Source organism: Rhinatrema bivittatum, chromosome 4, assembly GCF_901001135.1.
Source record: "Rhinatrema bivittatum chromosome 4, aRhiBiv1.1, whole genome shotgun sequence".
Classification (NCBI taxonomy): Eukaryota; Metazoa; Chordata; class Amphibia; order Gymnophiona; family Rhinatrematidae; genus Rhinatrema; species Rhinatrema bivittatum.
In genome coordinates, this window is record NC_042618.1 from 174,094,003 (window position 1) to 174,120,076 (window position 26,074).

Sequence of the window (26,074 nt, forward strand, 5' to 3'; positions counted from 1 at the left end):
TCGGCGTCTGTGCTATCGGGTTGATCAGCCCCGTCTGGGCTAGACCCCGATCCGATACGAGGGTCCTCCCACATGGAGACCCTCCGAGATGGTTGCCATATTGCTCGTGTGGTCGCCGACACCATTTACCCTTGATCGCCGTCCTGTCCGCCTAATCGAACCGTGCGCACAGAGACGAGCCGGGCGCACAATTTACTTGTGCACACATCGGCACGCGCATAAGCACCGTGCGCACAGCGACGTGCACGAGGGGGCCGGGCGCACAGCCACACGCTCAACGGTGCCGGGCGCATAAGTTAAGTCTGTGCGCACAGCTGCGCACACATCCTTGTGAACGTGCATCCCGGCCTACATGTACGCCTTCGGCACACCCGGAGCACATAACTAAACCTCCCAGCGCGCACATTAAACAGGGCTTTCTGCGATCCTATGCGCACAAACCATGGCACCACCAGCCAAGAAGGTCAAGGCACAAGCCCTCTGCCCAGTCTGCCACATAAGAGCTGTGCAGCACGAAGAGGCACAGCCCTGTGCTGACAGTGCGAGGAGGCTCTGGGAGAACCAGGTCAAGGCCCTCCCCAGCCAGTACAGGAATCCGGATCCACCTATTGGTGGACACTGGACCTCTCCACCCCCAGCGCGAGCCTCCCTCAAACGGGGCACCCTGGGGACGCAGCGGCTTTCAATTTAGATCCAACATCCTTTTCCTGGGTAGAATTCCCTTCCCTTCGTCCACATGCAACCAGTGACACCAATGACACAATCACAGCCTCCCCCAGGGGACCCTAACCTCCCAGGGCCCTCTAGGCCCCCCAGAGACGTGCCTCTCCCAGCCAAAAGCCTCACCATAGGGGACACGGACACCTCGGACGAAAATCAAGAATTCCTGGAGGAAGGGGAAATCACTCCAGGAATGGAACCCTACCGAACCATGAGGCGTTTTTTTCTCCAAAGACGAGCTATCAGATCTCGTGGCTCTCACCTTGAAGGAGCTCGCCATCCCAGGCACTAGTGCCTCAGGGGAACCCGAAGACGAACCCTCTCCTAGAGGAACTCCGTCAGCCCTCCCGCCATTTCCCTCTGCTGCAAGCCGTACAACAGCTGATCAACCTGGATTGGGATGCTCCGGAGGCCAGTTTCAAAGGCGGATGGGCCCTAGAAGCCCTCTACCCACTGGAATCCTCAGCCAAAGATCTCCTGGTGTTCCCCAAAGTGGACGCCATGGTCTGCACATTCACAAAGCGCACTACCATTCCAGTCGAGGGAGGAGCGGCACTCAAGGATGCCCAGGACAGATGTCTGGAATCAATCCTTAAACAGTCTTTCAACGTATCAGCTATGTCACTACAGATTGCTGCCTGCTGTGCCATGGTGACACGCGCCTGCTTATCCATGACCAGGAACTCCACCTCGCCAGTCAAACCACTAGAACCAGCGGTATCCTTCCTCACGGATGTGACCTCTGACCTGGTACACACCTCAGCCAGGGGCGTCTCATCCATAGTGGCAGCCAGAAGGCAACTCTGGCTCCGAAGTTGGTCAGCCGATGCGACTTCCAAGACGAAACTCACGAGAATGCCCTTTAAAGGAGCCCTCCTGTTCAGAAGCGAACTGGAGAAGTTAGCCGACAAATGTGGCGAATCCCCATTACCTCGGCTACTGGAGGACAAGAACAAAAGAAGCCAATGCCCCTCTCCCCGATTACCTAAGGGCAGAGGATCACAGCATTTTAGACCCTACAAGAGTACATATCAAGCACCTCGCCCCGCAGGCAGGGGCCAGTCCTTTCGGAACAAGCACAACAAGAGGGAGCCGGCTCTGGCACAGGCCCAAGCCACACCCCACAATGAGAATCAGCTGACCCATCCACAGGAAGAAGCCATAGGGGGCAGGCTTGCCCTATTCTACCAAAGATGGGTCAAGATAACAGCGGACAAGTGGGTCCTAACCATCATTCGAGAGGGATACTATCTGGACTTTCACAACATCCCTCCGGACAAGTTCGTGAAATCTCCTTGCCACGCACCTTCCAAGAGGATGGCAGTGGAAATCACACTGGCCAAATTGCTCGCCCTAAAGACCATAACGCCGGTGGCCATGCAACAACAAAATACTGGGCACTATTCCATCTATTTATCATCCCCAAGAAAGAGGAAACGTTTCGGCCCATCCTGGACCTCAAATCAGTCAACCGCTACCTGAGGATACCACACTTCTGCATGGAAACCCTTCACTCGGTCATAAAGGCGATACAGCCGGGAGAATTCCTTACATCTCTGGACTTGTCAAAAGCATACCTGCACATCCCGGTCCATCACGAGCATCAGCGCTTCCTGCATTTCGCGATCCTGGACTACCACTACCAGTTCCGGGCACTACCCTTCAGGCTCGCCACAGCCCCTCGGACGTTCACCAAAATTATGGTGGTAGTAGTGGCGACACTGAGGAAAGAGGGAATCCTCGTACACCCATATCTGGACGATTGGCTGATCAGGGCAAAATCTCCAGAGGAAAGTCATCAGGCGATCACCAGAGTCAAGGCTCTACTGGAGAACCTTGGGTGGGTTGTCAACACAAACAGGGAGAGCTGTCTACAGCTCTCCCAATCTTTAGAATATCTGGGAGTCTGGTTCGACACCAGACAAGACAAGGTCATTCTTCCTCCTACAAGGAGAAGAAAACTGATGAACCAATTGCGAAACCTGCTAACAAGTCTTCGCCCCAAAGTATGGGACTACCTCCAAGTCCTCGGCCTCATGACATCAACCCTGGAAGTGGTCCCATGGGCAAGAGCTCACATGCGACCGCTACAGCGCTCCCTACTGTCACGGTGGAACCCGATGTCCCAGGACTACTCCGTTCGCCTCCAGCTCCCGGAGGAGGTGTGGAACCAGCTCCAATGGTGGCTACAAGAAGACCATCTGAACAAGGGAGTAAGGCTATCTCAACTGGCCTGGATCTTGCTCACCACGGACGTGAGTCTATGAGGTTGGGGAGCCCACTGCCAGGAACACACGGCCCAAGGGCAATGGGACAAGGAAGAGTCGGGATGGAACATCAACCGACTGGAAGCCCGGGCGGTCAGACTAGCCTGCATATGGCTCAGTCACAGACTCCAAGGCAAATCTGTCAGAGTCATGTCAGACAATGCCACGACAGTTGCCTACATCAACCACCAGCGAGGAACCAGAAGCCAACAGGTGTCCCTGGAAATAGATCCCCTAATGGCGTGGGTGGAAGCAAACCTACAAGGATTTCAGCTGCCCACTTTGCGGGAAAAGACAACGTCACTGCAGACTACCTCAGCAGAGAAAGTCTAGACCCAGGGGAATGGACGCTGTCGACCACAGCCTTCCAGTTGATAGTAAACCGCTGAAGAACCCCAGCCATGGATCTCCTGGCAACCCGGTCCAACGCCCAAGTTCCCAACTTCTTCAGTCGCAGACAAGAACCACAATCCCAAGGGATCGATGCCCTTGTCCAGACCTGGCCAGAGGAAGACTTGCTATATGCCTCCCCCCCCCCCCCCCCCCCCCCCCCCCCCCCCGTGGCCACTACTGGGCAGGATCATCCGCAAGATAGAGCACCACAGGGTCTAGTACTTCTAGTGGCCAAGAAGACCATGATACACAGACATGCGAATGCTCGTGACTGGGAGCCCTCTCCCTCTACCTCCACACAGGGATATGCTCCAGCAAGGCCCGATCCTCCACGAAGACCCAACTTGATTCTCTCTTACAGTCTGGCCATTGAGAGGACACTCCTGAAGAAGAGTGGATATTCGAGGGCGGTGATTGAGACCTTGATCCGAGCACGCAAGTTTTCCACATCACTGACCTACATATGAATATGGAGAATATTTGAAGCTTGGTGCGAAAACCACGACATCCTTCTGCAGACAGTCAAAATTCTCACGATCCTGGAATTTCTGCAGGATGGATTACAGAAGGAGTTGTCTCTCAACTCCATCAAGGTTCATTCAGGTGGCCGCGTTGGCCTGCTTCGGAGCCAAAGTGGAAGGCACCAGCCTAGCATCTCATCCGGACGTCTCCCGCTTCCTGAGAGGGGTCAAGCAGATTCGACCACCCCTAAAGTGGCCGGTACCCCTATGGAACCTCAATCTAGTACTAGACTTCCTAGCAGGAGCCTCCTTCAGACCTATCCGAGGTCTGTCCCTACGACTCCTAACCTTGAAGACGGTATTCCTAGTGGCAATATGTTCGGCCCGTCACATCTCCGAACTTCAAGCACTATCCTGCCGAGAACCGTTCCTCAGGTTCACACCGGGATCCATACAGCTACGCACGGTCCCCTCCTTCCTCCCAAAAGTGGTTTCTCACTTCCATCTAAACCAAACCATCTCACTGCCATCTCCAGACGAGCATAAGGGCTCGGAAGAATCTTGCCGTCTTCACCATCTTAACATCGGCAGACTCCTAGCCCGATACCTAGAAAGGTTGGAATCCATATGAAAGACGGACCACCTATTCGTCCTTCACAGTGGGAAGAAACAAGGGGAAGCGGCCTCGCGGGCAACCATAGCCCGCTGGATCAAAGAAGTAATCAAGGCGGCTTACGTAGAGGCATGCAAGCCTCCGCCTCTACAAGTCAAGGCCCATTCCACTAGAGCCCAGGCAATGTCCTGGGCGGAAACCAAGATGTTGTCACCCGCCAACATCTGTCGGGCGGTGACATGGTCCTCCATTCACACCTTCTCCAGATTCTACTGCCTGGATGTCCAGGCTCGGGAGGACACAGCATTCACAAGGGCAGTACTAAGTGGGCCACGGGCAGCCTCCCACCCGGTTCGGGAGTAGCTTTTGTACATCCCATTGGTCTTGAGTCCATCTGCTACACGCTAGGAAATAGAGAAATTACTTACCTGATAATTTCATTTTTCTTAGTGTAGAACAGATGGACTCAGTATCCCACCCATGGCTACCGCCAAACACGGAACCTCGGGTGACGATCCCCGAGAGCAAGACAAACACGGGTAAGCCGCCCTTTCCTCTAATTAAGACACCCATAGTTACCAGGTGTCAGCATTTCTCGGTTGAGTGCACTGGCAGTCTCCAGCTTTAATCCACATCAACCAGTTCAAGTTAATCACATTAATCAAGTTATTCAAGTTAATCAAAGTTAACCAAGTTAATCAAATTATCCAGACACACATATATCCACAATTGCTTTTCGAAGAGAATATGAAGAGCAGAGCTTCCTGCAGGGGTATATGTATTGGTGCTGATGTCAGATTGAAATCTGACTCCGTCTCCAACTGCTATCAGGAGAACACTATACCCATTGGTCCTGAGTCCATCTGTCTACACTAAGGAAAACAAAAATATCAGGTAAGTAATTTCTCCAATTGGATCCATAGTAGCCGAAATATGCATTCTTTGTCATGGTTAGAAGATACCCCGATGGTCCCAAGAGTTAAAATCATTCTGCATGTGAAAATGTAAATAAATAATGAGAACTTACAATTAGTTTTATGTTCCCCTTCATTATGCCTGGGAGTGTAATAGTTTTGTTTAAGTGATTAAAGTCTCTTGGTGTACAAAATTAGGGACCAGGGGAAGGTCTCCCTCTCTCCCTGCATGAGGAGCTGTATTTATTTTTATTTATTTATTTATTATTTTTTATATACCGACATTCGATCTGAGATATCACATCGGTTTACATTCAGGTACTGTAGGTATTTCCCTATCCCTATCCCCTGCCTCTTTCACCACCTGGCACCAAGGAGCCATGGAAAAGCCTGTTTCCTCACACTCCAGCCAGCATCCCAGCTAGCCACAGAGTCACAGCCAGCCTTTAATAGAGCGCTGGGTGAAGTACCTGTTCGTCACCTTGGTTGTTATTTTTGTAATTGCAGTGTTTGTTTTCAAATAACCAAATACGACATATTTAAGTGCTTATGTCTATTTTAACCTTCATATGTAAATTTCCTATGCTTTATTTTTAACTTGTGTATGTAAATTTGAAAACCGCCTAGACGGACATGCAAATGTCTTATTGTTTGCGGTATATAAACATTTTTAAATAAATAAATAAATAAAAATATTTTCAAAGAGCATAGATGTACCAGTTTGTTATCTGAAAAGCAAAGTAATCCCAATCAATGCAAGCCCTAAAAAAAGGATCATTCTCAGGTTATAAGCAAACATGTAACATTCAAATGTAACAACTTTCATTCAATATATTTGTTCTTCAAAAGGTTGCGTGGTACTGTACAAAAGCAGCGAGCCTTTCAGCATGACTCGCAACCGTGAATGTACAATGAGAAAGAAATGAAAAGTCTGGATTATTTATCACTGGCAAATTACGCAGCCTTTCATTTCGTGTGGATGAATAGTCCCCCAGCTCTTCCATGGATGTAAAGACGATAGAAAAGGCGTTCTGGAGGAAAGGTGGTATCAGGACGGGTCGGGCTGGGGGGGTGGGCGGGGGGGCCGTGCTGGCACTTTTGATTCTCAGTGGGAGATGGGCGGGGGCTCGTTCGGCCTTCGATCTACACGGAAAGAAGTTTCTCATGATTTCAATGGTGTGGGCTTCGGGCTTCTGTCCTTTACGGCAGGGGTGTCCTTCCTTCTCTGTCTTTCCACTCCTCTGTGTTCCGTCCTTCTGCTGATAAGAGGCCCTCAATTGTAGGTATAATATTTGCATCTGATTCTTTCCAGCCTTTGGAAAATGCTTCTTTTGGTACTAAGTCACTTTATACATTAGGAGGAGAGTTAGAAAAGTAGCGCCAGCTCCCACACGGGCCGATGCAGTAAAAGTCGCGGGAGAGCGGGTGAACGCCCGCTCTCCTGGTGCGCGCACAGGCCACTCTCCTGTGCGCGCGATTCAGTATTCAAATTAGGGCCGGCGGTAAAAAGAGGCGCTAGGGACACTAGCGATTCCCTAGCGCCTCTTTTCGGACAGGAGCGGCGGCTGTCAGCGGGTTTGACAGCCAACGCTCAATTTTGCCGGCGTCAGTTCTCAAACCCGCTGACGGGTTCGGAAACCGGACGCCGGCAAAATTGAGTGTCTGGTTTTCAAGCCGTGGACCGACTTCAAATTTTTATTTTTATTTTTTTACTTTTTGTAACTTTTGGGACCTCCGACTTAATATCACCATGATATTAAGTCGGAGGGTGCACAGAAAAGCAGTTTTTACTGCTTTTCTGTGCACTTTCCCGGTGCCCAGAGAAATTAACACCTACCTTTGGGTAGGCGCTAATTTCTGAAAGTAAAACGTGCGGCTAGGCTGCACATTTTACTTACTGAATCGTGCAGGAATACCTAATAGGGCCATCAACATGCATTTGCATGTTGCGGACGCTATTAGGTTCAGGGGGGTTGGACGCGCGTTTTCGACCCCTTACTAAATAAGGGGTAACGCTAGCGCGTCGAAAACGCACATCGGCCTGACAGAGAGCCCTTGGTTTTCTCTCCCTGCATATATGGGGTTGAAATAGCTTGAAACTTGAGAGCAGTCGCTCCAATTGTCAAGGCTTCAACCCAAGTTTCAATCTTGTGCTAATTCACCCCCTTTTTAGTGCCTGTTATACCATGCGCCCTATATATATATGCACACGCATTTTTCTGTGCATATATGGGAAGACTCTGGCTACTTATGTCCCTTAGCTATACCTCTTGGGTGACTTTACACATCTGTATTTGCTTTATGATACTGTCTTAAGATGCAAGAAAAGGAGGTTTGATATTATCGGCCGCTATCCTGCCTTCTGCATGAAGGGCTAACTGGCAGCGTCGTACATTGTATGTTGGCTCGCGTGATCTTGCCTGGGAAGTGTGGTTACACACAAGGCGTGGTGGCATATGTAGAGCCGGCAATGCAGATAGAGGCATACACACAGCGCAGCATGTCAGCTGTCTGTTATGGTTGGATGGAGGTTCACGACTGCAGTGCCATTCCGTCTCATTCATAAATTGACCGCTGGCTCGGATTACTATTGCTGTTTGAATAGCACTGGAGAACTGTCTGTAATTGCTCTTGCAAGCAGGCAGCCGGCACACAGTTGCAGAAAAAAAAAAAAGTGACATAATGAAATGGAATTTGGCATGAATAGTGCGCTGCTATGTTTAACATCGATTGTCGACTTGTAATTACACCTCTCAGATGGCTGAAGTTACGAACTCTCCAGCCTCCTAGCCTATACGGCATAACAGAAAACTCTTTCCTGTCAAGTGGCTGCAGGGCCATGTAATAGCATAATTTGGCTCTATAAAGGACCTTTCTACCAAACCAGATCCCTCAGTGCTACATGCCGGATTCTCGGGAGAGAGCAGTTGGGGAGCTGCTTCCTTTGCTGTCAATATTTGGAAAGGAGAAAAGAAACAATTATTATATTACCTACTGCAGATAAGGAGATTACAGGGAGAGTAAGAGGCAGAATTCAGAAGTACTGAGCTAGAAGTGAACGCACAACTCTCTGAGTGGATTCAGCATACCTCACTGGACACAAACGTCTTTCTTTAGCATCCTTAGCTACGCAGATTCCTGCAGTCTAGAAAAACCACATTTTAAAGCAAGATCCCATCCTGCAGCCCTTCTGAAAACGGGATGTTAAATGGGACCGTCACACAACCTGGGAGTTTCTATTGGCACAGACCGGGGCAGATTTCTAGCCCTGGCTGAAGTGAGCCTGGGACCAAGTCTTATGCGCCAGACACTAAATCTTTCCCCCTTCCATCCCGCAGTGTCCTGTTCAAGTCAACACCTGTACCGTCCCTGCTGCCCTCACCAGCTCCCACTGTTCCCACCTCAACTAAATGCAACCCTAGTGCGGCCAGTATCCACTTGTAAACACAGTCTTGTCTTCGTTTATCACCTCCTTAAGATGGAGGAGCTCTCATGCCAGCAAAGCCTTTCTCTTCACTACACAAGCCATGAGGGCAGGGACATGAAGCTTTGGCAGAAGGGGCACATAACAGAGGTCTGTATGGAGTAAGCTGGATAACTTTACTCGGATATTCAGTGTGGAATATAACTAGACAACGTGTTCTGCTGAATGTTCCCTGCTGCAGTCAAAGTTACTTGGATAAAGTTGATCCGGATAACTTTAGGGTCGGCCCTCCAGCACAGCCAGGCTTACCCAGAGAGCGCCGGCTAAATTTAAGCCCTTCCCCCCAGAACACAGCGCCTCTTTTTTACTCCTGCTAAAATCTACCAGGTGGGAAGAAAGGAACCTGAAAACTTGGGAGTTTGCTCAGCTAAATTCCAAACCTAGCCGGACAAACCTCTTTGCCTATTTGAATATGGACCTTGCAGCCTTTATGGATGGGCGTGCGCAGCTTTGTCAGAATGGGCAGACAGAGCGCACGTGTCTAAACGGCCGGCGCCCTGCGCTCTGTCTGCCAAGCATTGTGGGTCCCTTTCAGGGCTGACCTTGGGGGGGGGGGGGGGGGGGGGGATGCTAACATGCGTAGCTCTGCTCCCAATATGTCAGTAAATTATAGTGCCAGGGGCCAAGGCTACTGTGGAACTGCAGGGCAACCAAAGCACAGGGCCCGGGGGCCACTCTTTTTAGTTTGTTTTACTTTATCACATTTGATAAATCGCTTTTCTGAACATTAAATCAAAGCGGCGACAGAAACTGCGAAAGGTTCAGGGCTGTCCTTTGCCTCCCCCACAAAGGACAGCCCTGATCCTCTTGCCGCTTCTGTCACCAATCAGGAGGAAGCATTTTGCTGATAACTTTTCAGCCTGTTTGGAAATGCCTGCACAATCTCCCCGTGCATTTTTCTCTCCTCTTCCTGGAAATGAGATTATTTCAAACCGAGTTCTGTTTATGTGAAGCAGATGTTTGCAGCAGGGATGGGGGGGGGAAAGCTACCAGAGATCCCTTGTGGTGAAGATCCTCCTGTTGTGCAAAATAGCCTTGTAACAAGCAGCAAACTGAATTTTTAATGCACCCTTGAGCTTTTGACACATAATACTCAAGGCCGCTGCCATGCAACAAAATGAGACCAGGAGGCTATGCTCCCTAGCAACTCTAAAGAGGGAACGGAAGAGGGGAGATCAGAGTCTGTAGCTTGCATTCTGTGGGCCGAAAGAATGGGACCTTCAGCAAAGGACAGGGGCAAACAACACGAGCCCTTCATTGCAACACAAGGGAAGCTTCACTAGTGCAAGCGGAAAATGAGAATGTGATGACAGCTGAGCCACAGTCTTCTCGCCAGCACAGAATGCCCTGAAGTCCATGCGTTCAGCACCACACAGTCAAGTGCGGCATGCGGGATTTCTAAAGAGGGAGGCCATTTTGTTCCAGCTGTATTTTTTCTTCTTGTTTATTTTTTAAAGTTTTTTTTTTTTTTTCTCAGCACAGAAAAAAATACATAATTGCTTATTTAGTAGATAAGGGCAAAAAAAAAAAAAAAGAGCCACTAATTGGTCCGTCCAATCTGCTCAATTTTACCTCTGAATTCCACTTTTGACATACTGGCCCCTAGTCATGGTCTTTTGTCAGCCTTGTCAGTGTCATCTTGCCCGTCCCATTTTGAATCTTGAACCGTTTAGTTGTCAATGAGACTGTTAAAAATTCTGACCTTTCCTAGGCTAGCCATGCAACTGGGGATTTAATGCTACTTGATGATCATTTTTAATTTGATTCGAGTCTCTCCCAGCTTATGGGCTCCCTCCTGATGCAGTTTTCATGAAGCACGGCCCATGTCAGGGGACCATTGATTTCTTGATACGAGCCTTCTGGCTTGATGCTGACAATTTGAACGTTTTGCTTGCCTAAGCTTAATAAAAACTTCCTTTTGAACTTCATGGACATTGTGAAACCTTTGATATCCTTCCTCCTCTCACTAGTTATTTATCTTTGACGGTTGGATCCTTGCCCACTATTGCTGTTTGCCCCAGGCATGGTCTCATGGAATTCCAAGGGACCCAACCATTGTCAGTTTGGCCTGTGATTGCTAAAGCTGGATTCATCTCATTGGCAGTCCAGTGATGGAAGGCATTGAGTAAAACCTGAGCAGGGAGAGCACACGGGGCCGGCTGGCCAACGTATGGGGGGGCTCTCCTTTCTCCAGAAAATTATTATGCTGCCGTCTGCCAGGACGTGGCCTGTAGACATTGTGGTGCCCATTGGCGCCACTGCAGTGTCAGAACAGATCAAAACCTACAGTATAAGCTAGACAAAGGAGGTCAGAAGCGAAGGGGAGATTAGCAGAAGCTTAATACGTTTTGCCTTGTATCTACGGAAAGGAATGCGGCTTTTAACAGCCAAACTGCCCTTGTCGGCAGTAAAGATGTCTGTGTCCATGTTGTCTGTCTGCTGTTTTGGTGCTACAGCTTTGTGTGGCCAGAAATGAGACGCGCCACGACGTGTTATTCACATTCATTTCAGAGAGGCCGATGAAGGGAGAGGTGGCAGTTTTGAAAGACTTGGGCCCCCCCAGGCTGCATCTGTGTATGAGGGGAGTCGCTGCGACCAGGCAAGCGGGAAAGAGAGAGGGGAACAGTGGATAGAAGAGGTATGGGAGCAGAGGAGGCGAAGGAAGGGTTAAAGAAGGGAAAATAAAATCAAAGGAAGCAGAAGAGAGGGAGAGAATCTAGGGGCAGGATGTAAGCAGGAAAGAGCAGAGAGAGAAGAATGACAAAAAGAAGAAAGGAGGTGGAGGAGGGAACAGGAGAGGCAGTCTCACGTTAGAGCACCTATGAACACTATTTCACATTCAGGGAACTGGAATGCCAAACCCTTTGAGCACAGTTTAATTTTGCATTGGTGCCAGTCCTCCCAAGTAACAGCGACAGCAGGAGATGAAGCCTGGGAGAGGAGAACTAGGGTTTCACAGACTCAAGGCATTGGGAGGATTTTGTTGAGCTCGAGGTTGGAGCTTGCTACTAGCCAGGCCGAGGCGGGAAGGTGCGCTCGGCTGAACGCACCTTTCTGCCTGAGCTTCCACGCGCATGTCTGTGCGGGAAAACTTAACCACCGACGCAAGCAAGGAATTTTGCGGCGCAGAAAACGTCTCCCTAAACGGGAACACTGCTCCGCATCCCCGCCATGGATATCCCATGCAAATGAGGGCATTAAGCAGTGCTTCCCGGTGCAGGGAGACTGCATCTGTCCAGCGCAGCTTTCTTTAGCGCTGGAAATTTAACTCCTGGGTCAGAGGACTGGATTTAGGTTTCCAGCGCTACTGCACTGGCCCTTAGAATCCCTAAAAACGGGAGGGGGTGTTTAAAAATGTGTTAAAATGTCCGCGGATAAGTCAGTAGTTATGCAGCTAAACAGAGGCTGCCGCCACTTACTCAGTGAAGTACTGACTTATCCGCGGACATTTTAAAACTTTTTAAAAGCATTGTTCTCCCTTTTTTTTAGGAGTTTTAAGTGCCTGTCAAGGATGCCCCTCTCCCCTTCTCAAATTCCGAAAGCATATTTTAAAGGCAAAACCTGTTTTTTGTAACCCTCCCGATTCATTAGCGTCTCATTAGCTTGCTGCATTGGGAGTTTAAAAAAAATGTTTGATCTGAGCGTTAAAATACTGTGCGCTGGAATTCAGGTCACAGTTCTCCCGCCCAGACTGCTGCATCGGCCTGAGTGTGTGAAAAGAATGAACTGACATTGCTGACAAGCGGGCTGATACAGTACACTGCGCTCCGATGGAGCGCTCTGTTAGCCGGCATTTGGACGCGCGTTTTTGACGAGCTAGCTTTACCCCTTATTCAGTAAGGGGTAATAGCGCATCCAAAACGCGCGTCCAACCCCCCGAACCTAATAGCACCCGCAACATGCAAATGCATGTTGATGGCCCTATTAGGTATTCCCACGCGATTCAGTAAGTAAAATGTGCAGCCAAGCCGCACATTTTGCTTTCAGAAATTAGCGCCTATCCAAAGGTAGGTGTTAATTTCTCCGGGCACCGGGAAAGTGCTCAGAAAAGCAGTAAAAACTGCTTTTCTGTGCACCCTCTGACTTAATATCATGGCGATATTAAGTCGGAGCCCCCAAAAGTTAGAAAAAGTAAAAAATTTAAAAAAAAAAAAATTTAAAATGAGCCCGTGGCTGTCGGGTGGAAAACCGGACGCTCAATTTTGCTGGTGTCCAGTTTCTGAGCCCAAGGCTGTCAGCGGGCTCGAAAACCGATGCCGGCAAAATTGAACGTCGGCTGTCAAACCCGCTGACAGCCGCCACTTCCGTCAAAAAAGAGGCGCTAGGGATGTGCTAGTGTCCCTAGCGCCTCTTTTTACCGCCGGGCCTAATTTAAATAAATTAAGATACTGTATCGCGCGCACAGGAGAGTGGCCTGTGCACACGCCGCGTTTTTACTGTATTGAGCCGCTCAAGACGTGACATCACATCGCATCCTTGCATCCACACCCTTTCTGTAAAGAAATATTTCCTGACATTGTTCCTGAGTCTTCCCCCTTAGTGTTTCATATCATGACCCCTAGTTCTACAGTTCCTTTCCATCAAAAAAGATTTGATTTATGTACATCACTAATTCCTTTCAGGTATTTGAAGGTCTGTATCATATTTCCCCTTTCTCTTCTCTCTTCCAGGGTATGCATATTAAGGTCCTTCAGTCTCATCTCATATGGCTTTCTGTAGAGACCCCACACCATTTTGCTTGTTTTTCTCTGGACTGCTTCCATTCTGTCCTTATCCTTTTTGAGATGAGGTCTCCAGAACTGAACGCAGTGTTCCAGGTGTGGCCTCACCAAGGATCTGTACAATGGCAATATCACTTCCTTTTTCCTGCTGGCTCTGCCTCTTTCAACGCAGCCCAGCATCCCCCTGGCATTAGCCACCATCAGATCATCAGACACTATCACCCCGAGGTCTCTTTCTTAGTTCATGCACATCAGCCTTTCATCCCCCAACACATAAAACTCCTTTGGATTGCCGTACCCCAAATGCATGACTCTGCACTTCTGGGCATTGAATCCCAACTGCCAAGCTTTCGACCACTTCTTGAGTTTTCATTCGTTCTACTCCTTCAGGCATGTCCACTCTGTTACAGATCTTTGTGTCATCTGCAAAGAGACAAATTTTACCTTCTAATCCCTTCTCAATGTCTCTCATAAAGATATCAAATAGAACAGGTCCCAGAATTGATCCCTGAGGAACTTCACTTATCACTCTTCTTTCTTCAGAATAGGTTCCATTTACCACTGCTTGCTGACACCTGTCAGTCAGCTAATGTGTAATCTATTCCACCACCTTGGGACCCTCTCCCAGACTTCTCATTTTATTCATGAGCCCCCCTATGCGGGACCATATCAAATCCTTGCTGAAATCCAAGTAAAGCTCTTCCTTGTTCCAATTCTTTGGTTACCCAATTAGAAAAACCAATCAGACTTGTTTGACAGGACCTTCCTCTGGGTAAAACCATGTTGTCGTGGATCCTGTAGCCCACTGGATTGCAGACAGTTCATTATCCTCTCCTTTAGCAGCCTCTCCATTAATTTTCCCACCTCTGAAGGAAGGCAAAGCGGCCTTGCAGTTTCCAACTTCTTCTCTGCTACCATTCTTGTGAAGAGGGACCACAACCAGCCCTCTCCATCCTACTGCACTACTCCCGTCTCCAAGGATCTAGTGAACAAGTCTCTCAGCAGACCCACCAGCACTTCTCGGAGTTCCCTAAGTAGCCTTTGGATGTGTCTCATCCGGCCCTATGGTCTTTCCCACTTTCAGTTTTCCTAGTTTCACCCAAACACTCTCTTCTGTAAATGGACATGCATCTACCCCGCTCTCATCTGTACTCTCTTACTAGCCAGCAATGGTCCTTCTCCAATGTCTTTCTTGGTGAAAAACCAAACTGAAGTATTTGTTTAATATTTCTGCTATTTCCTCACCTTGCTCCATGTCTCCTTTCAATCTTACCAAGCCACCACTGGACTTCCTCCTTTCCCAGATATATCTGAAAAATGTTTTGTCATTACGCTTTACTTCTTTGGCGACCTTTTCTTCCGCTCAAGCCTTTTCTATCCTGATTTCTTTCATCACTTCCCTCAACTTCACACTATATTCTTCCCTGCCTTCCTCTTTTTCAGTTCCTTTTTACTTTTTCAATGCTGAGCTTTTTTTTTCTTTTTATTTTATCAGCCACCACCTTGGAGAACCAGATCAGTTTCCTTTTCCTTTTCCTTTTATTTACTTTTTTGCATACATTTGACCCACTCTTGTTCCATTTCACCCATCTCCTCCCAGCCTTCCAACTCCTCCTTCAGTTATAGTGCCTATTTTACCAAAGTCTATGTTTTGGAAATCTAGGATCTTGAGCTTCGTGTGACTTTCCTCCCTTTTTTTGCTGTTATATCAAACCGTGCTGTCTGAGGAGCACTAGTGCCCAGATGAGCACCTACCCGGGCATTTGAGAGTCTGTCTCCATTTGTGACTACCAGATCCAGTAGGGCTCCTCCCTCATGGGTCACAGCCCCCGTTTATCTGAGCGTAGCCCCTTGAAGGGCATCCGCAATTTCTGTACTTCTGGCAGAATCCCTTCCTTTTCACCTTTTGGATGTCTTCGGCCAGATCTCTATCCAGTTCTTCCGTCCGGTTAGAAGGCCTGTAGACCACACCAGTGTAAATGGAAACGTCATCTTTTTTTTTTTTTAAGACAGCCCACAGCGCTTCTTCCATTCCCACGCCCACTTTATTTCAGTTGTTTGAATATTGTTTTTGACATAAATAGCTACTCCTCCCCCATTTCTTTCATCTCTATCCTTTCTGAATAAGTTATAGCTTGGTAAGGCCGTATCTCATTCGTGAGACTCACTGAACCATGTTTCCGTAATAGCAATAATATCCAAGTCCACCTCCACCATTAGGGCCTGCAGATCTGGAATTTTATTCCCCAGACTCATAGCTGTACAGGTTTTCTCACTCAGCTTGCTGGCCTTTCTCGACGCCATTTCTACTCTGTTGAGCTGAAATTTATTAATTTCTCCACCCAATTGCTGTATTTGTCAGGGGTGATATTCCAACTTCCTTCTGCCACCCCTGTCCTCTAGTTTAAATGCCTTATGATATATAATTTGAATTCCCTCCAGGAACGCCTCACTTTCACCCAGCTGTAAGTGTGTTCACCATGGAAGCCGGCGCTTATTATTTATTAGCTGGGACAGAGGAGGGCAATGCTGTCTGAGTCCTTTTACGAGAGTAAATAGCCTTGACAGTTGCCCTCTTCATGGCTAATCCTAAACCAACTCTAGCAATCTGTAAACAGTGGCAGAATATTGGCTTGATCTTTCTGTGATTATAATGAAATACCCTACAGCATTCATTGTAACTCTTGTCTGTGTCTTGCCTCGATTATACGCTCCATATAGCAGCTACTCTTTCTCTCCTGGGTTTGTGTACAGCGCTACATATGTCTGGTAGTGCTATAGAACTGATAAGCAATAGTAGCCGTGGTGATATAATCGCTGGATGATCACTCACTGGACAGCTGGGCTGCAGCCGGAGGAACTCTGCAGCAGGCTTTCCCTTGTCCTTTCGTCCGGCTTCATCGTCTTCCACTGCCAGCTAGCTTGCAAGAAGATCCGGAAGGAAAACATCTGCAACCAGAGAAAGCAGAGCTAGCGAGAGTCTGTGCTGTGCGAAGACAAGAGAGAGAGGAGGCGAGCTCCCTCAAGGCCTGCGAGGGTCACTTCCTCCGCCATCACCGTCTCACCGTCACGAGCGCAGCACCCGGCACTCTCCCCAAGTTCCGGGGATCCTGGCGCCCATCTCTCGCCTGGCGAGGCAGGGACTGTCTCTGGGGAGACAACACCTGGTCCGACAGACCAATGGCAGATGAAAAACTCTTAATGAATAAAGCACTGTTGTTGCCGCGTTAGTCCACCAAGACACTAATGAGAAATTAATAAGGCAGCTGTGCTAACAACTAATGATAATGGCAAAGTCGTTAGAAGAAAAAGATTCTTTCCCTGTTTTTAATTACAGCAATTAAGACAAGTCAATAAATAGTTATTGTTTGTTCTGTTGTTTTGTTTTCTTTCTTGGAATCTGCAGGAACCTGTGGCTGGCAAGTCTCAGAGGGTCAGAGTTAGGTTATTCCAGAACCAGGCACAGGTTTTCCTGCAACCCTTACTGTGTGGTTAGGGTCTGCATCAGAGGGAGAGAGACAAAATCAAGACCAAGAGAACAAGGAGAGAGGGAAAATGGAAGAGAGAAAAGCAGAGTATTGCATCATACCATCAAAGTATTACATAGCCGATGACATCATAGTTTGGTTTCTTGGATGCAGACGATCTGAGGTCATCAGCTGTGGGCCCCTTTGTTCCTTTTTGCTTTGCGGCACTTGGTGCCGTGGTGTTGTAACAATTTGTTCTTTGCAGAAGTTTCTTTTTGAAATGGTACATGATGGCAGCAGCGGCATAGACATTAAAAAGATGCCGATTTCCTCAGCTGTTCCTTAGAGGAAAGGAAGCAAGCGATGCAGATCCCTTGTGATTACATTTCTTGCTGGAGCTGGGTAATCCGCTCTTGTCCTCAAGGATCACAAAGTGGTCTGGTTTTCGTGAGATCCGCCTTGAAGATTTATCAGCTAGATCTGAACACATTTGGTCCCGGAGCCAGCTTACGATGCTTGCCTTCACTCCCTTGAGCCCCAGGGCTGCTGGTGGTCCTTGAGGGCTGGAACAGGGCAATGCAGCGGTTTGGAGCTCATTGTGCTAAGCCACCAGGGTATCACTGGGCCTCTGAGCTATTTTTTTTTTTGTCTTGCTCTTTCAGATATGGGAAGCTTTGAAGAGCGGGAAAAGCAGCAAAGCGTTTCTCACGGCGAGGCCGCTGTCATCCCAGCCCCCAACATAGACAGCTTCCCGCAGCCGCAGGTCACCTGGTTCCGGGATGGACGGAAGATCCCACCCAGTAACCGCATGTATGTAAATCCCGCTGTGGAAAGTCTGAGGGGCACAACATGGGAGTGAGTTTCAAAAGGATTTGCACGCATGAGCCCTGGTTGATGCGTGAAAATCGGCTTTTGAAAATGATGTTGTGCGGGGGAAAGTTAAGTCGAAAATGTGTGCTCTTTGCCCCACACTCACGGTAGGCATTCCAGATGGTGGAGTTGAGATGGGGAAAGGTTTTATGTGCTTACTTTCAGTTTTGGGAAGTAGTCACGTAAATGTGCATGCAGAAATTTGTACCTCTCGGGAGCAGGTGCCATCTCCTGTACATATGTAGACACAAATTTTCAAAGCAGAATTGTGTGTATAAATCTGCTTTTAAAATTCAAATTAACCTCTATAAGCAGCAGAGGCAGGGTGGCTGCACAAAATGTACAATACATGAGAGAAAAACTTGCATTTTTAAATTAATTTTTCTAATATAAAGTCATACATAGCACTTTAATTCTACTTAAATAGTTATTTACAGTCATATGTATAGTATGTATATATGTGTGTGTGTGTGTACATTTATTTTGTTGGGCAACTCCGAATGGAAAGAGGCCGTCTTCCAATCCCTCCAACCCCTACCCCAACACCACCACCACCTCCTTCTATTCCCATAAATCATTATTGACAACTTGAGTGACCTGGCCTGCTCCAGTCCTGGATGTGCCTCACTGCGTGCCCGGAGCGGCGTGCCTGCTCTTCTCAGGGAAACCAGAGCCGCAGGTCTTTCAGCGCAATGGAGGGTCCAACCAGGACTGCATCCAGTCGTCCAGAAAAACGGGTGCAGCTGGTCTGTAGCTGAGCAATGCCGGCTTGGCAGGCACGCCGCGCTGATATCTGAGCAGCAGGAGATGCAGCGGCCTTATCTCAGTGATTACAGAACCTGGAGGAGTTCCAAAGGCTCTCCAGAAAAAAGCAAATTCAGCCGTGTCTGTGCTAGAAAGATACATATCAAACGAGCCCAGTCCGAGGGACTGAGCTGCCCGCGGCTCACAGAGATAGCTTCAAGGTATGTTTTTTTCCTCATATGCCCAAAGTAGAGATTAGGGCACCTTATCAAACCACCGCCTGTGTACAGCCTGACACTGAGACAAAGGCAGCGGCACGCAAGCTATTTTAGCATTGTCCTTATGTGTTTGGTTCCTTCCTAATTAAATTATCAGCTTGCTGCAGGTGTACAAGGCTAGGCTGCTAAATATAAAGCAGTGCAGAGTGTGAGGAGAGAACATGTCAGCATGCCCAGGGCAGGCATCGCTGGAGAAGGGGGGATTTATGGGGTTCTCTCCCAGGATCTGTTTCTCAGGACTGTGCACATCATCATTAGATTGTAAATAGCACCTATGGAAGATTCTCTCTGTGCTTGTCTTCCTGATTCTCCCTTTTGATTCTCTCTCACCCCTCCTCCTGACTCTCCCTCACCTGCTCTTCCTGACTTTCCCTCCTAATTCTCCCTTGTCGTCCTGTCCCCCCCCCCCCCCCGACTCTCCCCACCCTCTCTGTCCTGATTCTCCCTCACCCCCTTCCTCATCCTTGTCCTCCTCGCACCCTCTCCTCCAGACTTTCCCCAACCTTCTCCTTCCTGATTCTCCCTTGTCCTCCTTCTCTGACTTGCCTTGTCATGCAATGCCAAGAAGCGCATTTGGGGTGCAGAAATCCAAAGGCTGTATGGAAGGGGGTGAAAGACTGATGTGCACGGACTGTGAAAGAGGCCTCTGGTGATGGCATCTGATGATGTGAAGCAATGTGACAAGGTGGTGGCAAAGGTCAGAGGGATACTGGGTTGCACAGGGTGAGGCATAATCAGCAGGGAAAGGGAGGTGGCAAATGCCCCAGTGCAGGTCACTGTGAGGTCTCACTTGGAGTAGTGGGTTCAGTTCTGGGGACCGTATGGCAAAAAAGGATGGAGACAGGATGGACGCGGTCTGAAGAAAGGCAACCGAAATGGTGTGGGAGCTGCATCGAAAGCCATATGAGATGATACGTCTAACCTGGAGTAGAGGAATGACAGGGGAGATATGATACAGACTTTTAAATATCTTAAAGGTATTAAATGATGCACAAGAATCAAACCTTTTCCAATGGAAAATAAGCTGTAGAATTAGAGGGTCATGATATAAACTCCAGCTGGCTAATTTTAAAAAGAATGCGCACGCGCACATAAACGCACTTCCCTGTACGTACCAGGATCAGTCCAGGACACCTGGGTTGTGACTCCGCACCAGTAGATGGAGACAGATTAAAACTTGTGGGCGGAGCCTTATATGCCCCTGTGCCAGTCACAGCCCCTCAGTCTTACTCTGTCTCCAGTAGATGGTGCAGGTGCTGTCACAGCCCCTGCCTGGCATGATTCTGTTAGTCGGTCAGGTTCGGTTATTTTTTAGGTAACTTGGTGTTTTTGAGGTAAGCTTCGGTGAGCTTCTCCAAGTAGGTGTTTTCTTTTAGTGATTATAGCTGTCCGCCCTGCCTCCCAGGGGGGTTGAGAGGTCCTGAGGGGACTACCCCCCCCTGGTTGAGGCCGCTGCTAGGGTCGAGGACCCGGCTTACCTAGTAGCAGCGTCAGGGGTGACACCGGGGAGCCCGGTTCACTCACCCCTGCAGGACAAGGGCTCCAGAACCAAGGACAGCTGCAAACTGTGTAAAAAAAAAAAAAAGGGTTTTTTTTTTTTGTTTTCGTTGTGCCGGCTCTCCGTTTACTCGCGTCTCAATCTCCGCTCCGTTTTTAGGGGGGGGGGGGCGCCGGTAGCAGAAGGGAGGTCGCCGGTTTTGAATTTTTAATTTCTTTGAAATTTCGCTGCGTTTCCCGCCCATTTTTCGCCGCGATTGCCGGCATGCCTGCGGCTCGGCTTGCCCACGAAAGAAGGAGTGTCCGGATCGCCTCGGGGGGCCCGGCCCTGAACCGTGCGATCGCCGCCGCGCGGGGGGGGGGGGCGCGGCTGGTAGGCCCAAGATTTTCTTCCCGCGCTGGGCGAGTGCGGCGGCCATTTTAGATTACAGCCGCGAATTTGCTCGGTTCTCGGCAGGGGATACAGCTCCGCCCCCCGCGTTTTCTCCGCTGCGGGGTCCGGCGGGGGGGGGTCCCCCACGGAGGGGCCTCGATATCCGGTGGCTACCGCGGATGTTTTCTGCAGATTCGGGTTCCTTTTTCATCTGTTGTTGCGCAGGGTTTAAATATCAGCATAGTAAGCGCAGCCGGAGGGGCGTCGCGGGGGGGGGGGGGGGGCACCCGCTGGTCTGCTCCAAAGAAAAAGAACACTATGGGTGTTGCGGAGGGCTCTTGGGAGCCCTCGCGGTGGAAGCTTCCGCCGCGTGGCGTACTTCAGGTGTCTGAGAAGGAATCTTCATCGGCAGTTGACTCAGAGTCAACTGCCGATGAAGACCATCCGCAGCCGCCTCCTCGGGCCCCTGATGGGGCCCGAGGAGGCGGCTGCGGATGGTCCCGTCCAGCCCAGCGCGGGCAAAGGGACACTAGCCGTGGAGGGGGAGGACCCCAAGGTGGTGCGGCTCTTTCGCAGGGAAGCACTGTCCCCGCTGCTTCCGGCAATTCTCAGGAACTGGCAATAGAGGCTCCGCCAGTGGTGGCCCATCCAGAGGCAAACATGGATCCGGTGCTCTTAGGTCTTGCGGGCCCAGCAGTAGCATTTCCTTTTTAACTTTCTTCGACAGATATCCGGTTCAGTGAATGGGATACGCCGGAGTTACGCTTGCAGGTCAGTATGGCCATGGACAAGCTTACCCGCTACCCGAGGATGCGCTGGAACTCCTTCGACTGCCGCAGGGGGATGTCGCAGTCTCTGCGATGACGCAGAGGTCGACCATTCCGGTTACGGGAGCCACGGCTCTCCGGGATCTACAGGATAGGAAACTGGAAGTGCAACTCCAGAAGATTTTGGAAGTGTCTGCCCTGGGTGTGCGGGCTGCCCGACTTCGCTATCCGAGTGAGTCTGCGCTGGGCAATGGGCCCAAGTTTTTCAGGTGAACGCAGGTCTGTCGGCGGCAAAGGCATCACAGGCAGATAGGTGGAGGCAGCAATTGCGTATGGGGCAGTTGCTCTCCACGGTTTGCCGCGTTCATCCGCTAGGTCCAGAATGGCGGCTGTATCTGCGCGTTGCCTGCTGTGGCTGCGCAACTGGGCTGCAGATGGTTCGTCCAAACCGGCTGCCTGGGGGCAGATTCAGGGCGCGCTCCCTCCTCTCGGCATGCCGTTTCCGAGGACCCAGGATTTCGCGTCCTCAATGGTCTACCGGTCCTTATAGGTCAGCTTCCTCCCGGATCCCTCAATGGCAGCAACCGGTCCTTATTGGTCAGCTTCCTCCCGGATCCCTCAATGGCAGCAGTCTTTTCGGGATACACGCTTTGGTAGATAGGGAGGAGCCCAAGTCTTCACACTGTTACGCGGCCGGCCCATCCCTCACCTCAGCCCCAGTACGTCGTTTCCAATGTAGGGGCGCGGTTGACCTTGCTGGTCGAGGAGTGGACCAGGATAACGTCGGGCCAGTGGGTCCTCAACGTGTTAAAGCTCGGCTACGCATTAGATTTTGGTCGTTTCCCAGCAGTCAAGTTCCTGGTCTCGCCGTGCAAGGCTCCCGCAAAGAAAGCAGCAGTGCTAGACACCATCCGGCGCTTGGAAAAGTTGGGAGCCATTTCCCCCGTTCCGATCTGTCAGCACGGCAAAGGGCGTTATTCCAATTACTTCATTGTTCCAAAGAAAGTTGGCTCTTCAAGCCCTATCCTAGATTTAAAAGGGGTGAACGGAGGCCTGTGTGGGCCTGACTTCAAAATGGAAACTATTTGGTCGGTGACCGTCTCTGTGCGTACAGGAGAATTCCTGGCCTCACTAGATCTCACAGAGGCGTACCTTCGCGTAGGAATTCAACTGTCGTTTTTAGCGATCCCTACGGTTCTGACGTCCTAGGGCGGCATTATCGATTCAGGGCTCTCCCGTGTGGGTTCACAACGGCGCCTCATACGTTCATGACGGTGATGGTCGTGGTGGCGGCGCAGCTACGCCGGGAGGGTTTTCTGGTTCATCCTTACCTGGACGATTGGTTGATTCGGGCGAAGTCCGAGGATCAGTGTCGGTTGGCGGTGGCCAGGGGCCTACACCTCTTGCAGTCTCTAGGCTGGGTAGTCAATTGCAACAAGGGTCAAGTGGTACCCACGCAGACCTTGGAATACCTTCGACGACACGGTGCTGCGTGTTCCTGTCGCAGGAACGAAGGTGCACACTGCAGTCTCAAGTGAGGCGTTTGCTGTCGCTACACCTACCACGGGTCGGCGATTACCTGATGGTCCTGGGTACTATGGCCTCCACTCTCGCGTTGGGCTCCTGGGCGTTCACTCATCTACAGCCATTGCAGTCGTCCTTCCTATCCCGCTGGAAGCCGTTTTCGGGGGAATTCTACCGTCCACTTCCACTTGTAGGCCGGGCGAGATCCAGCCTAGTGGCTCGATTCCAGTCATCTGACCTCTGGAGTGTCCCTCCTAGTGCTCAACTGGACAGTGGTGACCATGGACGCAAGTCTCTCCGGATACGGAGCGATCTGTCTAGGTAAGTCCGTTCAAGGCCTATGGTCAGCGTCTCAAGCCCGAGGGGCTATCAACCGACGGGAGACCAGAGCGGTCCGTTGGGCGCTGCACTCGTTCCTGCCTCTGCTGAGGGGACGAGCGGTCCGTGTTTTGTCGGACAACGCATCCACAGTGGCCTACATCGATCGCCAAGGAGGGACGGGAAGCCCACGTCCATAGCCAAGGAGGGACGAGAAGCCCACAGGTAGCAGAGGAGGCGCGGCTCTTGCTGGCTTGGTCGGAACTAAATCTCGACAACGTCGCAGCCTCTCCCATCGCATGGGGTCGACGACGTCCAGGCAGTTTTTCTCAGCTGTCATCGTCGAGTTCCCGGGGACTGGGAGCTGGCGGACGGGGCGGTTCGCCTCATCGGCAAGACGTGGGGTATCCCCACATGGACTGGATGGCCAGTGGCGAATTGGCTCCGAGAAAGGGGAGCAGGAGGAGTCGACGTTTTTGGTGCTTCCCTGGCCGACGGATGTCCGGCTGTACGTTTTCCTCCGGGGCCAATGTTTCGGCAACATTCTGCGCCGCATAGAATTGCATCCATTCAACGTGATCAGGGTGGCTCCGGATTGGCCTCGCCGTCCGTGGTTCGCGGACCTCATTCAGTTGGTCGGGGACGGCTACTGGGCGTCCCATGCGTCTCCAGGGGTTCGCGGGGCTCCTCAGTCAGGGCCCCGTCTGGTTGGCGGACGCGGTTCCCTTCTGTCTCGCGGCATGGCATTTTGAGAGGCCTCAGCTACAGGGGACATGTTACTCTGACGCGGTGGTGGCTATGCTGCTGAGGTCCGGGAAGCAGCCTACGTTCTTGGCATACGTCCGGGTCTCGGTAGTCTTTGAGGAATGGTGCGTGCAGCGGAGTGTGGTATCTGATCTTCTGGTTTTCTCCAGGCTGGTCTGGCCAAAAGCTTGGCATGCAGTTCCCTGCGGGTCCAAGTGGCGGCGCTTGGTTGCTGGCGGGTCCTGATGTCTCCCGTTTTCTAAGGGGGCTAAGCATTTCCGTCCTCCATTGCTTTTCCCCTGCCCGTCCTGGAATCTTAATTGGGTTCTTTCCACCTTGTGCACGGCACCGTTTGCCCCTTGAAGCGGATGAATCTTAAGGATTTCACATTGTAGACTGTATTCTTGGTGGCGCTTGGCTCGGTGCGGCACTTCTCCGAGTTGCAGGCTCTCTCCGGTAGGGTCCCTTTTTGCGTATTTCCGCTTCGGGAGTATCCTGGCGGTCGACCCCTTCCTCTCTACCTACGGTCTTTTTTCTTTTGAATCAGTCAGTTGAGCTGTCCGCTCTGCGGCCGGGAGCTCCTCTGATCCTCTAGCGAGCGACTTCATGAGGCTTGCTGAGCGAAGATCCCTTCTACGCTACCTGGAGGTCACGACTTCCTTTCGGATAGCAGATCATTTGTTTCCTTTCGGGTCCAAGGAACGGGAGCCACAGCATCCCACACGACGATTGCCTGTTTGGCTAAAAGAAACCATTGGGTTGGCATACCTCGTGTGGGGAAAACCGGTTCCTGGGGGGCCTCCTCAGGGCTCGCTCGACGCAGTCCCAAGCGGTGTCTTGGGCGGAGTCTTTGCAGGTATCGCCTCCGGAGTTTGCAGAGCGGCTACCTGGAAGTCGTTCCATACCTTCATTAGACATTACCGGTTGGAGGTTCCAGCTACTGTTTCCGGGGGTTTTGGAGAGTAGGTACTCCGAGCGGGACTCTCTGCTTCCCACCCTCGGTAATTTAGCTCTGGTACATCCCAGGTGTCCTGGACTGATCCTGGTACGTACAGGGAAAGGAAAATTAGTTTCTTACCTGATAATTTTCGTTCCTGTAGTACCAAGGATCAGTCCAGGATCCCGCCCACAGCACTGCGTAGTAGTAACGGAGAGTCCGCTCAGTGTTTTCTTAGCTACCCTGGTCGCTTGTTTGCGCTCTGCTGGTTGCGGAGTCCAGTTTCGGAAGGGGTTTGCGTTATGTTCGGTTTCCTTAAAGGTAGTTGTTAGCTAGTTCTAGTGGCGTTTCTACTTTGACATTATGTAAGACTGAGGGGCTGTGACTGGCACAGGGGCATATAAGGCTCCGCCCACAAGTTTTAATCTGTCTCCATCTACTGGTGCGGAGTCACAACCCAGGTGTCCTGGACTGATCCTTGGTACTACAGGAACGAAAATTATCAGGTAAGAAACTAATTTTCCTGTAGAGATACTCTGCGATTTTATATTGTGCGCACACAGACGAACAAATCATAGAAAATGCTCCTGCCGCGTGTATGTGTGCACGTGATCTTAAGAGGTGGCTTGAGTAAATGTCCTGCATGTATTGCCACCCGGGCTTTAACGGCTTTTGCGCACAAATGCTCACACAAGTGGAAAACCAGTTTTTTCATTCCCTTATGGGGGAGGGGGAGGGGGATGAGGAGAGGAAGAGAGAGAGAGAGAGAGAAAAAGAAAGAGAGAAATAGGGAGAGACAATATGACACTATATATATATATATATATCTACCACTGTAAGATTGGGGGGGTTGTGGTGTTATGTTGGTGCACTATAGACCCTTGCTCCCTGGCCATGGGGGAGGGAATGAAGGACTTGAATAGCTAAATGTAAATCGGTTATTTACGCTCTCAGATAATAGAAAGTCTAGGGGGCACTGCAT

At 50.3% G+C, this 26,074-nt stretch overlaps 1 protein-coding gene across 4 annotated transcripts in view; it reads left to right on the forward strand.

Annotated features, from left to right (window-relative positions):
• Positions 1-26,074, forward strand: part of SDK2 (sidekick cell adhesion molecule 2) — a 577,803-nt gene that overhangs the window by 387,579 nt on the left and 164,150 nt on the right. For all 4 annotated transcript variants that reach the window (XM_029599248.1, XM_029599249.1, XM_029599250.1 and 1 more), the window contains exon 4: positions 17,703-17,850. In XM_029599248.1, coding sequence (XP_029455108.1) covers positions 17,703-17,850 — 148 coding nt within the window. The remainder of the gene's footprint in view (positions 1-17,702; positions 17,851-26,074) is intronic.